Source organism: Octopus bimaculoides, chromosome 5 (assembly GCF_046866305.1).
Source record: "Octopus bimaculoides isolate indiv1 chromosome 5, ASM4686630v1, whole genome shotgun sequence".
In the NCBI taxonomy this organism is placed as follows: Eukaryota; Metazoa; Mollusca; class Cephalopoda; order Octopoda; family Octopodidae; genus Octopus; species Octopus bimaculoides.
This window is the reverse complement of record NC_142932.1, coordinates 107,070,932-107,086,142: the sequence shown is the minus strand read 5'-3', so window position 1 is coordinate 107,086,142 and position 15,211 is coordinate 107,070,932. Positions and strand designations below refer to the sequence as shown.

The window sequence follows — 15,211 nt, the reverse complement described above, 5'->3', positions numbered from 1 at the left end:
CATATGTGCTTATAGTTGGTACTATTGTAATCATGTGACTGAAGTTTGACTCTGATCATGCCATTTTTCTTTCTGGCTTTATAGTGTGAGCATGGCTGCTCCACTAATAATGTGCACCAAAGAAGAACAAAGAGCAGTGATCCAAGAGATGGTAATGGTGATCTGATTCACCATTACCATCTCTCGAACTTGCTGAATATTCTTGTCAGTGGTGGAGGTTGACAGGCATCCTGCTCCCTCTTCATGTGTCAGGCTTATCCAGCCACTTTAAACTCCACTCACTCCACTCACGCACTTCTACATGATAGTACACTGTCCCTATATTGTGCTAAAAGCCTCTGATGAATTTCAGAAACAGACACACCTTCCAACCAGAAAAATTAAATCACTACTCTTTGCTCTTCTTTGGTGCACATTGCTTGTAGAATGGCTATGCTTACACTGTAAAGCCAGAAAGATAGCGCAATCAGGCTCAAACTTCAATCATGTGATCACAATAGTACCAACTATAAGCCTGGATGTGCAGAAGGCAGTGTGACAACAATAAAGACAAGTTATTGTGAAAGTGTGGATAATTTTTGGCTTCCCCTCATGTATATAAAGCGCTACATTCACACACATTTTGACTTGTGATTTCTCCAAACTTCCCACACATTCTGTACAATGGCAATTTGATCATTTTGTTGATGTGGAATTTTACATAGTTAGTTCTTAATGCTTGCTCTTGAGCAGCACAAACAAGAGCTTCCACCAACTTCTTTCAAATCTCCCTTACTCATTCAGTCCCTTGTCATGTGTTTGTCTATCTTTCCAAAATTAGAGTCTTTATCCATATCTATTTGGAACTGTCCATGCATCACCTTGTCTTTCAACTCTGCAGCCTTCTTTTCAGCTTCATTTGTTTTGAACTCTTCAGTGTTCAAGGTCAATCTGTATGAAGCAGTTTTATTTTGATAACTGGCATGAATTGTTATGATGCAGGTAACTCTTTCCCAATTTTCCAATAATGTCAGCTAACTTTTTCTCAGTAACAGTTTTAATCTTTTTGCTCTCCAGTGCCATTGACAGTCCACCTATATACATCAAGCTATTCCTGATCCCAGAGGAAAGAAAGATAGAAATGATACCAGTGAAATTTGAACTCAGAACATTAATAAAAAGACAACTAAATATCAACATGACTATGAATTCAATGACTATGGAAGAAAAACAGATAAGGTAAAAATTTTTTTAATATATTAGTTATGGAGATTTCACTAAAGTGGATTTAATCAGTAATATTTTATTTAACCCTGTGTGAAATGTATGAACATGTAAAGAGTATGACTTTATTCTCAATCACCTTCTATAGTTCTTGAGGCAGTAATATTTAGTATTCAGAATTGGTTGTCCTTTGGAACTTCCCAACAATTATGAACTGCTTGACACTGCAGAATTTGTGGAAGTACTGTAGAAATGATTTAACTGCCAACATAAATACCAAAGTTTTACATTATTTACATTTGACGGATATTTGTCCTCATGCTGTTTGTTGTTAACACAACGTTTTGGCTGATATACCCTCCAGCCTTCATGAGGTGTCTTGGAGAAATTTCAAACCTGGGTTCTCATTCCTAAGGCATTTTTCGATGTTGTTGTCGTTGTTATTATTATCATTAATATTATTATTCAGGTCACTGCCTGGAATCGAACTTGCAATCTTGGGGTTAGTAGCCCATGCTCTTAACCACAACACCATATGCCTGTGGGCAATTATGGAGTGAATTTTAGGGCTTATATTTTTCTATCCTTCCCGAATACCGATTCCCATAGTGTTTTCCGTACACCTAGGGCAGAGAAACTCGTTGTATGCATTCCCAGTTTACACACGCAAATTCACAGGTAAAATATGTATTAAAAGAAAAAAAAAAAATTTATGAATGGATGTTTTTTTCACAGCAATAATGCTCTTCTCAGTACATGAGTCGTTCCAGTTAACACAATTTTTTGCACTTCCTGTAGGGATGGTAAGCCTGGTATCTTTTTCAAATAGGTTTCAGTACCTTTTTTTTTATCATTCCTAGAGATCCTACAATCACTGGTACGGTAGTCACCTTGAGGTGCTACATTTTTTCAATTTCTATTAGCAAGTCTTTATATTTACTGATCTTGTCAAATTTTTTCGCCGCTATATTATGATCACAGAGAATACTCATGTCAATTAATTAACACGTCTTCTTTGTCTGATCTTTGATAATAATATCTTATTATTATTATTATTATAATTATTATTATTATTATCATCATCTTCTTTCAATTCTGTTTCCCTTTCTTGCTGAGTGTCTTCCTGACACCTAGGGCAGAGAAACATACTGTATACATTGATAGGCCATTAAAATTAACACACCAGATTGTTTATTTACAAAGTCATGTGACAGAGAAAAAGGGGAAGAAAGACAGAGAGAAAAAGGAAAAAAAAGAAATAAAAAGTAAACAAAAAATAAAGGGGAAAAAGGGAAAGAAAATTCACAGCAACAATGCTCTTCTCAATACATGTGATGTACCAGTTGAGACAAACTTTTGCAATTCCTGCATAAATGGTAAGCCAGGGATCATTCCTAAATAATTTTCAGTTCCTTTTTTGATCATTACAAGTGCTCCTACAATCATTGGTATTGTAACTGTCTTGAGATGCCACATCTTTTCGATTTCAATCAGCAAATCTTTATATTTTCTAAGCTTAGCAAATTCTTTTGTTGAGATATTATGGTCACAGGGTATGCTCATGTCTATCAATAAACAGACTTTATTGTTTTGGTCTTTCACAACAATATCTGGTTTATTTGCTTTGATGGTTCAGTCTGTATGTACTGGAAAATCCCAAAGAATCATTAGATTTTCTCCCTCAGTTACAGCCTCAGGGTGATGCTTGTACCATTTGTCAGCTGCTTTGATTTTATAATCCTGACACATTATCCAATGTAGATATTGGCCCACTATGTCATGTCTTGATTTGTACTCTACAGGTGCTAAAACCTTACACCCAGAGATTAGCTGGTCCACTGCTTCAAGTTCTGGGTCAATAGGCTCTGATCTTGAGCAGCCAAGATAAAGCCTTAACTCTCTGCTTTTAGCCCTGAGTTCCGTAGCCACAGATGAGTGTGCTTCTGGTTAACATCAGTTTGTTTGTTATGAGCCACATATTTGCCATGCAGCAGTTTTTGTTCCTACTTAACAGCCAATTGTTCAAACGCATTTTGCTTTGCTATTGATTTCATCTTTGCAACTACAGTTGTGGCATTTCCCTCGTGCTGTTCAACCTGAGTGTTATGCATAAACTCACTTGAAAATTTTTTGCTCTCCTTCATAACAGAATGAAGCTCCTTACATCTTTCAGGGTTTTCAACGACCTTTAGCATCCGGTCGTTAGATATTTCAAGATATTTTGTCGGTCGGTCCAATTGTGGTAGTTTTGTAAGAGATTTCAAATTGGATCGTGCATTTAACTCAGATTTTAGGACTGCTCGAACTCTCCTGTAACATTCCTTCCTAGTCTTCTCTTTCATACTTGCATGCTGAATGCCAGAGCCCTCATTTATTCTGAGGTATTTGTAAGTTTGTTCCTGCTCAAGTTCTTTTATGACTGTGTCAGCATTCAACACCACTGAATGTGAGGTCTTCAATTTCCTTTTCTAGAAAGTGGCCTTGGCACATTTATCAAGACCAGATATGTGTAAATATATATGTGTGTGTGTACAAGTGAATGTGTATGTGTGAGTGAATGTGTGTGTGTACGTGTGTACATGCATATGTGTGTGTGTGTGTGTGTGTGTGTGTATGTGTGTGTGTGGAGGGTAGTGTTTGTAGCTTCTTGTCTTGGCATCATGTTGTAGATATATTGATAAATGAGTGTCATCATCATATAAGCAGTGTCCTTCATTTACAATCTGCCATGAAAACATGTCTCGCCAAGAAAAATTAAGACCTTGCTTGGAAACAGTTGAGGGGTGGCAACTATAAAGAGCATCTGGTTGTAGAAATTTGTCACAAAAAATTTCTCATGACCCAGACTATAAGAAGAAAGAGGACATTAAAACAATGATGGTGATATGGATGATGACATGCATTTATATATTTTGTGCTTTTAATTTATCTGATAGTCATAATGTTTTTAATATGTATTAATAGGACATTTTACCTCACCCCTCATTTTGATTTGTGTACATCACTAAATTCCTTGTAATCCCTTTTGTAACATGTTGTATTGAATGGATGGGTCAGTCTTGCAAGTAGAGGGGCAAAATTAGTATTATTATTCTTGATGGAATCATTAGCAGACTAGACAAAATGGTTTGCAGTTTAGTTATGATAAAATCATCCCAAGGTCGATTTCAACTTTTCTGGGCTAATGAAATAAAGCACTGGGGTCAATGCAATCAACTGTGTATCACCCCCATCTCTCTTTAAAAAGAAAATTCTGATAATGTACTTATGTTAGAAACAATTATTATTTGATAATAATCAGATAAGTATTTTGAGGCTCTGGTATATTTCATTTAGAAATAGATTTTGAAGTTATATTTTTTTGTTTGTTTCAGTCTTCAGAGTCCAACCATGCTAGAGTATCACCTTGAAGGGTTTAGCCTAACAACTTGACCCCTGTACTTATTCTAAGTCTGGTAGTTAATCCATAGGTCTCTTTTGCTAAACTGCTAAGTTACAGAGAATTAAACAAGTCAACATTGGTTGCCAGCTAGGGATAGACAAACACAAAGGCACACACACACACATGTGAGGGGTCCTACACAGTTTCCATCTACCAAATTCACTCACAGGATATTATTAACCTGGAACTACGAGGCGGGGGGGGGGTGTTCATTAAAGATTTCCCTTGACCCACTTCCCAAGGACTGACATAGACGAAACTAGGCATAATTCTTAGTCCTTCTCTACATGGCAACCACCAATGGTGACATATTTCTCCCATCACTTTGTGCAGCTGTAAAGACCTCGCCTGTAGAAGTTGGTATGTTGCATCTGGAGCCAAGACTTCACCTCAGAAATAAGTTCATCATCATCTGAAAAGTGCTACCCCTTCAAAAAGAACTTCATGGTTGGAAAGGGGTGGAAGTCTGATGGTGCAAGGTCAGGAGAGTAGGGGGTAAAGAGGAAGTATTTCATAGATACAGGAGAGTGCTTTCATTTGGACAACATGAGCATTGTGACCTGGGGTGTAGTTTTGGAGGAGGGGACTCCTTTGGTCAGCATGCCACTCCTCTTTGCTTCGATGGCATCCTGCAATTTCTGCAGCAGGAAAGCATAATATGCCCTGTTAATTGTGGTGCCATTTGCCAGGAAATCCATCATCACTATTCTGCACTGGTCCCAAAAGACTGTGAGCATTAACTTGCCTGCTGAGGGTTGGATGCAAGTGTTCTTTGGAGGTGGTGAGTTATCATGTTTCCATTGCTTTGACTGGATTTTAGTCCCAGGATAATAGTGATGGACCCATGTTTCATCCTCTGAGGTAAGTCTGCTGAAAAAGTCCTCCTCATTTTCTTGGCACATTGCCAAAAGAGCCTGGGAACAATTGACTTGTTCCTGCTTCTGAAAAGGTGTGAGCATTCAGGGAATCCATCAAGCAGACAACTTCTACATGTACAAATGGTCTGGAATGATTTTTCCATGGATCCTACACATATCTTCACTTCTTGAGCTGGTTGCTGAATAGTTATACAGCGATCCTCTAAAATGGCAGCTTTCACTTTATGGATGGTGTTGTCATCATTGGCAGAATGTGGTCATCTAGGAATAGGAGCACTGATGTCCAACCACATTTGAACTGGTGATGTCAATGCTTGACTACATCGTATGATGGTGCATCATCACCATATACTTCTTTCATCTCATCGAAAATCTCTTTTGGTGTACAACCTTTCAATTATAAGAATCTGATCACTGATCTGTATTCAACTGCCACCATTATAACACCTTAGTCCACTTTAGCAGCCATAAAAGACAAACGAATACTAGTGTAAAGCTGCAAATTAAAATGTGACATGTAGAGACATGTATAATTATTTCTGTACAAGTTCCATTTCCTGCAATACACAGAAGTGGGTCAGAGGAAATCTTTAATGAACACCTCTTGTACAAGAGATGTGCATCCTTAGTCCCACTAAGTGGAACTGAAACTAAAATGACATGGTTCTACACTTTAAACCTTTGGCATAAATGATACAAATAAAGGAGGTATTTGGTTCTTGTAACTCCAATGGAATGGATAAGCTTTCATTTTTATTTTGATCAGCAACAATTTGACTAATAGTGTCAAATTATAAGAAAATGAGAAAAGAAGAAATAAGATCAACAAAGGAAAGTTATATTTAATGAAAATACCTCAATATAACCTGTTAATGCTGTAACAAGTAATAATTTTAAATGATGATTCTTTGGAAGCTCATAGACAAACTGATTATTTTGAAACTAAATCACCAAAAGTGAGTAAAAAATCACATCACTGAAATAAAACCAAAATATGTGAGTTGCTGACCCAAGATCTACAATCGTATGTATACCATCCCAGGAACTCAAATTTAGACAAATATGGTAATTAGCATTTCCTTAGCACATAATTTTATTTTATTCAGGTTTATTTATTTAGTGAGAGAATAAAAATGTACCTTAAATATATGAAAAACATATTTTTTATAAACTTCAATAGTGACCCCTAGAACATAAAAGTACATTTCTAAAGCCATTTGTTTAGCTCCCAAATGTTTCTGCTTTTCTCTGCCATAATACTAAATGCTTTTGTTTATGCATCCACTTGTTAAATAACTGAAATCAATTTCTTTCATGATGCCTGTAACTATGATAAATTTTCTCTGATCATATTTTTCTACAATAAATGTCACTTTAAATTTTATATGAATGCACTTACCACAACCCTTTTCATCTTCTCCATCAGGGCAGTCATTTTCTCCATCACATTTCCAAGAAATTGGGATGCATCTATTATAATATTTTTACATGTATATATTAGAAATTAACTTTAACAATGCACATTTTCTTTTGTATTTAGTGAAAGGACTTGTAAATTTAAAACATTTGTGAATTTTCAGGTCCTCCAAGAATGGTGATGTTAATAATGTATTTGTACAAGTTGAACTTTTGGTGCCAGTATTAAAACTGTGTGCAGATAGGAAATTGTGAATAACTGCATTTTAGTGAATAGCTTGAGAGATGTTAAATACAGTAGATACAATGAATGAAAAAGAAGCAGGTGCATATATAAGGATTTGTTGAAAATGGTACTCATCTCGTTTTCTGAGGAGTAGTAGCTGTATTAGGGGCAGAAGTAAATAAAGGAAGAGCGGAAACATAATATTTATAACTTGTGATTACAGCATGATGGTGGTGGTGGTGGTGGTTAATTTTTACTAATTAGCAGATGATCTTTTTCATTGGATGCAGCCTAAGATGTTGAGAGTGTAGCAGCAACAATGTCCCAAATCAGTGAACAATATTCTGCTGTAAGTTACATCTGAGCTTTGTTATGAGTCAAAACCCTTTCACAGTGGAGGTATTTTGTTGCTTCAGATGAGTATCCCAGTCTTTGAGACACAGTTTTGTTAACATTATAGATTAATAATTTGCAATGACTGAGATATTTAGTGATGTGTCATACATGAATACAGAAAGGTGTTACATGAGATGACATTTTTCCCTTTTTGTGATATGTATAAGGATTATGTTCTGGTATAGTTGAAGGAGACTGAGCCATCATGTCTCTACTGATGCATTTGCAGTTTCTGTTTCTTAAAATAATATAAGCACGTGTGTCTATGATGGATGTGATTGACATCTGTATGCAGGATGTTGAAGGGGCTTGTGGGGTTATATTACCTTGCATGGAAGTGTATTACCTTGCATGGAAGTGTATTACCTTGCATAGAAGAGATAATGACAAATAGTTTATTAATTTGCAAAAGTAAGAAATGCAGGATACAACCAAATCTTATTGCTGAAAGGAATGAAGGTGGTGAATTTGGTTGGTGAACTTTAAGTATGTTGTTTTGGAACCAAGTTTCAGATTTGGAACTTCCTCCACAATACAAAACCTACATCAAGTTTTCCAAGATTTGGGTTACCAGCTGTCTTAGTATCAGATAACAGCCCACAATTCACTTCTCCAGAATTCACATTTCGTAAGAAAAATGGTATCAATCATGTAAGGATTCCTTCATATCATCCTCAATCCAATGGATTAGCTGGAAGGTTCATGAATACCCTTAAGTTTTCATTACTCAAAATTGATGGGAGCGGTAAGTTAGAAGAGGATTTGCAACAGTTTTTTAATGAACTACAGAATATTAATAAATTCTGTTGTACCTGGGAGCAAGTCACCTGCAGAAATAATGTTTCAGAGAAAAATTCACTTTGATATGATGAAACTTAGAAATGCAAAGCATTCACCAAATATAACTAATATACTAAAGTACAGGTGGGAAGATCTAGTATATGTACTTGGTACTCGACCTGGTCATCCCAGCTGGCAAGATGGTCAGGTGACAAAGCAGAGAAGTAACATTGTATATGAGGTATTAGTTGAACTTTTCACCTCAATGCAGCATGTTAACCAGTTAAGATGGAAGAAACAGCAGTCACTACCACTATTTATGAATCAGGAGCACGGAAATATGAAAACTTGGGACATTCAAACCCAATTAGAAATAACTTCATTGAATTTAAGAAGGTCTATTCAAAACAGAAAATCTGTGGAGCACATACAGGTAAACCCTCAAAACAAAAAGTATTCATTTATATATCAACTATTCATCATTTAAAAAAGGGGTGATGAGACAATCTGAATTACCTCAACACAAAACATTGCTCACTTATTGTCTATTTTTATTCCTCTAATCATGTGACATGATTCTATCACATCTTCCTATTCCCTCATCGTTTGTCATTTAGCTTATGCCTATTCATCCAATCAAGTAACACTCCATTGACTCTATCAGGTGACATTTTTATACATTGACTCAGTTTATGAATTTATTTCTTTTCACATCGGGGTACTTGTTTTTTGTGTAGTCTTATTCATTTTACATTGTGGACAATTGGAATTACAATTCACCATTTCATATCTTGTTTTGGAATTGCAGTATTTTTCTTCATTAATAAAATCATTATCTGAGCATAACATCATTATTCATTCCTACATTATAACAGACTATATGCCACTTCACCTATGTGTTATATCAAAATAGTACTATAAAAACGAAAGTTGTATAGTTGTAGGTAAAGTGGAATGTAAAATATTTTACTCAATATTTACAAAACAATCATGAATATTTGCCTAATTCACTCTCATTTTCTTCTGCTTTATAAATGATATTAAAAAAAAACCCAGTAGGTTATGGATCTTAAAGAATAAAAATATAGAAATCAGAAGCAATCTTACGCTTGTGATGCTGAACAAAGCATTTTGTCACTATTACAACTGTTAGTATCTGGAAAAGAAAATATATGAAAATAATTTTAATGTTCTGTCTTTCATACTTTTTTTAAAGATGAAAAAATACCTTAGGAATGAGAACCCAGGTTCGAAATTTCCCCAAGACACCTGATGAAGGCTGGAGGGTATATAACCGGAACGTTGTATTAACAACAAACAAGATGACTACAAATATCCATCAAATGTAAATAATGTAAATAATGTACATAATTCTCATCTCTTAAATATAGAACTGTATTACCAAGCTTTTAATTTGCAGCAGAAACACAAAATTTCAGCTCATCTGGGAAGTGGCTTTGCTTTATATTTAGGAAGCAAGTATGTAGATAATCAGTACTAAACTCTAGCTAGAAGCAATGAGTACACAGAAAGGGAAATGGGTATGGCCTCTGGCAAAGTGTCAAAGGCAAAAGATTTCAGATGTGATAAACTGACTTGATAGTTATCATAGAAGTTGCACAACCAATGATTGCCAATTTAAACTTTGGACCTCTAAGTAACAAACTTGCAAAATGCCCCAGATCCCATTCAGAAAGAAGTATCTTTCAGTTACTTAATGATATGGAATCTGGTACATGAATCAACTTGATGCTGAGTATGTTATTCATACAACAGCATGTAGTTGTTGTTGTTGTTACTACTACTACTACTACAATGATTTCAAACATCATTACTAGGTGGATATAATCATTTTAAGCAATTTCATTATTGACAGCTACTGTATTTTATCAAACCTTGTGATATTTGAACACAGAACCTCTATGTAAGAAACTATATACTACAAGCCATTTAGCCCTGCATTCTTAACATCTCTGCTACTTTCCCATTACGATAATAATGATCAATAACTTCAGTAAAAGATCATAAATTCGAAATAGGAACATAATTAGTTAAATCAACTCCACTACATGACTGGTACCTATTTAATCAACCCTGGTAGGATAAAAGGCAAAGATAATCTGAACTAATCTGAATTTAGAATGTAAAGGGAAGAAACTGAATATTGATTTCAAATTTCTGGCACAAGGCCAGTAATTTTTGGGGAGGGAATAAGTTAATTACATCAACCCCAGTGTGCAACTGGTACTTATTTTATTGCCCCTGGAAGGATCAAAGGTAAAGTTAACCTTAGCAAAGTTTGAACTCAGAATGTAAAGACGGACGAAATACCACTAAACATTTTGCCTGGCATTCTAATGATTCTGCCGGTTTGCCACCTAAAAAGCTAGAACTGAATATGGAAAACAGTATTTCATTTGGCATATTACTAATTCTGTAATTTAAATAATGATTTCTTTCTTCATCATAAGGTCACATGTCTGACGGGTGATAACAGTTGTTTATATCAATGGCAGTACTTGATTGATATTTTATCAACCAGGATGAAATGCAGTCAGTCAGTGCATTTAAGTCAACTATATCTGGCCCAGATATTATACCTATTTTATGGTTAAACTGATTAGATTCAGCTTCTCATACCTGCCCTTCAATGTCCTTCCTAAAATAAATGATTATGTCATCGAAATCTTGAATATATGACATAATTAATAATTAATGCAAAACAATGTGAATAAATAAGCATTACATCTGAATGGTAAATGGTAAATGTATTTAGAAGACTAAAAATTTGGGAGAAGGAAAAAATGCTTTATTAACTGTGGATTGTTGACATTCTGTCTTGTCTGACGCTCTGTCATTTCTAGTGTCCCTCTTAACAATATTTGGTAAGTTCCTTCCTAAACTGCCATCACTTACACCTATTGTCAGTTTGTTATGATTTTTTATCAAACATAACGTAGCAAGATGGCAGAACCATTAGCATGCTGGGTAAAATGTTTAGCAGCATTTCATTCAGCTTTACATTCTGAGTTCAAATTCTGCCGGGGTTGACTTTGTCTTTCATTCTTTCAGGGTTGAGCACTGGAGTTGATGTAATCGACTTACCTTCTCCCCTGAAATTGCTGGCCTTGTGCTAAAATTTGAAACCAATATTTACCAAACATCTAATGACACCATCTCAATTCTATGTACAATATCTTGTCACCAATATACTTACCACAGTTCTCTTCATCATCACCTCTTTTGCAGTCTCTTTCTCCATCACATTTCCAAGTGAGTGGAATGCACCTTTTATGATAAAAATATGCTGTTTTTAGTGTTGACTTTAATATATACATTTGTTTTGATTGGACAATCCTGGAGCATAGATATGTACCTTCATTTATTTTCTTCTTGACCAGAAACTCTGTCATGGTAAAGCTAGATATTTTATTTCACTGTCAGCAATATGATATAATATGAATAAATACAAACTGAAAATTAACCATTCAAAAAGACAATGTCATTGTTGTTTAATCACTAATGAGCCTTGATTAAACAAAGGAATTCTAGTCATAACCATTCTATTTCAGAATTTCCTTCCTTGTGTAAGATGTTACAGTGTGAACTGAAGGAAATTTGGCTGCTGTTTCTTGTAAGGCTGAGTGGCTAGGCAGAAGCTTATCTGTTGACTCAAAAGGTAATGCTTATTAACCAAAGTGGTATTCTAGATATTTCTTTTTAAAATTAAAATAGCATGACATAGCTTAGTATTTTGAGTAAAAAGTAGAATTTAAAAAATGAATTTTGGAAATTTTCAATATTTCTTAAGTATTGTTATAAAAAAAAAGGGGAAAAATCTTACGTATTTGATCCGTTACATCGCATTTGGACAGGAGAACACGTTGGTTTAGGTTTAGTTGTAGCTGTAAAATAAAAAAAACTTCAAATGTATTGTGGTTGATGAAAGCTGTATTTGACATTCATTAAATAAACATGCAATATTTCTCTGTTTATTCCATTTTCAGGAGAGATTTATCATTCTAGTGGTGCATAGAAAATAAGAGAACTTCGTCGTCGTCGTCATCATTTAATGTTTGTTCTCCTTGCTGGCATGAGTTGGATGGTTTGACAAGTGTTGGCCAGCTGGAGGGCTGTCTGGATTCTATTTGTCTGTTTTAGCATGGTTTCTATGGCTGGTTGCCCTTTCTAATGCCAACCACTTTACAGAGTGTACTGGGTGCTTTTACATGATACTGGCATAGGTGCGTTTATGTGACACTGGCACAGGTACTTTTACATGGCACCAGCACCCATGGGCCCACAAGACAAGGAACTCTTGGCTGAGAGAGGGATGTAGAGGACATGCCTATATGCTTGGACAGTCATGATTCTACTTAGCTAGGTACGTCTTTTCAAGCATAGCAAATTGCTAGAAGTCTCAGTCCCATGTCATCTCTGTGAGGCCCAACATCTGAAGATCTTTTCTCACCACCTCATCCCATATCTTCTTAAGTCTACGCCTTCCACATGATCGCTCCACAATTAGAGATCAACACTTCTTGATGCAGCTATCCCCATCCATACACATCACATGATCATACCAGTACAATCTTTTCTCTTGCACTCTACATCAGATGCCTTTTATACCCAATTTTTCTCTCAAATTACTTACATTATGTCTTACACACACACACTGACATTACCCATCCAGCTGTGCATACTGGTTTCATCTCTTTAATTTCTTATATATAATTTATTGTTGTTGTCTCTTGTACTAATATTTTCTGCTTTCTTATAAGCACATAGCCATGAGTTTATAAGAAATAATGCCACATACACACCAGAAGTTTGGAAAGTAATAATCAACCATGGTAGGTCTTGAACGTGGAGGAGCAGAGAACTAAGCACTATATTGCATTTAGTTTCTCACTTGACAGTTCCTGCCATTATGACATTTAATGTTTCTCCAGTAATTGTTGTCATTTTTAACTTCTGTCAGTCACAATTCATACATTTATGAGTATTACCCATCCTGTTTCTGAATATGTCTCCCTATATGATGCCTTTAATTTTGTTCATGTAGTGGATTCATGAATAAGAATTCATTGCAGTATCTAGACAGTGTTGCTGGCTAATGAAAAACTAATCATTTTAAGTGTCTTCTCTGCATAGATTAGGGAACGGTATCTTCTCACAAGAGCCAAGTACACCTCATTGTTGAACAAAAACATTCAGAGACACATGTGAATGCCTAACAACAATATATAATGTTTAAATAATGAAATATTGTCTAAACTGAGAGTTTTCATTGAACACAACTCTTATTATTTGAGTAACTTTCTGTCCTTTCTGTTGCTTTATCAGGACTGTGAAATCTACTTATTTGCAAATTTCTTCTTGATTACTGTTGCATCATCTACTGAAGCCTATGTTAGCATGTAAACTAGGTATGAATAACTTGTTAATGCATTTAAAATGGAGATATTCAAATACAAGTTTCAGAAATGTTGGTGCAGGTGTGGCTGTGTGGTAAGAAGTTTGCTTCCTAACCACGTGGTTCCTGCTTCAGTCTGACTGCATGGCACTTAGGGCAAGTGTCTTCTACTATAGCCTTGGACCAACCAAAGCCTTGGTTGATGAAATCTGAAAGAAATCTGTCATATACATGCAAGAGTGTGTGTGTATGTGTGTGTGTGTTTGTGTGTGTGTGTGCATGTGTGTGTGTTTGTGTGTGTTTGTGTGTATGTGTGTGTGTGTCTTTGTGCCCGTGTTTGTCCCCCCACCACTGCTTGACAATTAGTGTTGGTGTGTTTACATCCCTATAACTTAGTGGTTTGGCAAAAGGGACCAACAGAATAAGTACCAGGCATTAAAAAAAAAACTGGTGTTGATTCATTCAAATAAAAATTGTTTAAAGTGGTGCTCCAGCATGGCTGCAGTCTAATGACTGAAACAAATAAAAGATAAAAGATAAAATGTCTTAATATCTAATTTATCTCCTCTTTTGTATTGAGGAAAATATGATTGAAATGATTTTCTTTGCAATAAGATTCCTGTTTTGCTTTCATCTATTAAGTATTACAACAGCAATATTAAACAAGTTCAAATTTATGCCCTGAAGAAGCATCTGGACAATCATGAATAATCCCAAGTTGCATTTAATAAGGAAAACAATGACAATAGCAACAGGAAGACAACGACAACGTTTGCAGAAACAATAGCTGCACAGATGACATTAGCTTTATACAAATTAAGAACAATGACATTAGCAGCGACAATAGTTAAAACAACAATGGTAAGACCAGGAATAAGGACAGTATCAGTAACTACAACAGCATGCACTGCAGAAGCCATTAAAATCTATAATAATAATAATAATAATAATAATAATAATAATAATAATAATAATAATAATAATAATAATGATAATAATGATAATAATAATAGTAATAGTAATAACAACAACAACATCATCATCATCATCATCATCATCATTACCTCTGTCAAGGGAAGGAGGTTATATTTTACATTGGCGTTGGTTTGTCTGTCTATCCCTCTGTCTGTCCCTCGGTGTGCAAAATAACTCAAAAAGTTGTGAACGGTATTTGATGAAACATGCAGGAAAAGTTGGTAAGGACACAAGGAACAGATGATGAAATTTTGGTAGTGATCCGAGAATTTTTATGGATTCTTGAAGGATTTTTCATTTGTTATATTTACTTCATATGACCATCGTCCATGGTGATTTCAACATGGATCTCCTTGATTTCCCTAACCATGAGATCTTGACAACTATGAACCAGTTTGGGTTCAACCAACGAGTCCAAAAACCCACCACCGTCTATGGAAGCCTGATAGATCATGTTTATGTGAACCAGGATCAGCGTC

General features: G+C 35.3%; 1 protein-coding gene across 3 annotated transcripts in view; it reads right to left on the bottom strand.

Annotated features, from left to right (window-relative positions):
- Positions 1-15,211, bottom strand: part of LOC106879330 (uncharacterized) — a 110,526-nt gene that overhangs the window by 68,614 nt on the left and 26,701 nt on the right. For 2 of the 3 annotated variants that reach the window (XM_089352887.1, XM_089352889.1), the window contains exons 10-13: positions 12,186-12,246; positions 11,559-11,629; positions 9,449-9,497; positions 6,923-6,993 (exon numbers count right to left, since the gene is read on the bottom strand). In XM_089352887.1, coding sequence (XP_089209013.1) covers positions 6,923-6,993; positions 9,449-9,497; positions 11,559-11,629; positions 12,186-12,246 — 252 coding nt within the window. The remainder of the gene's footprint in view (positions 1-6,922; positions 6,994-9,448; positions 9,498-11,558; positions 11,630-12,185; positions 12,247-15,211) is intronic. The other variant, XM_089352888.1, reaches the window with a different exon arrangement.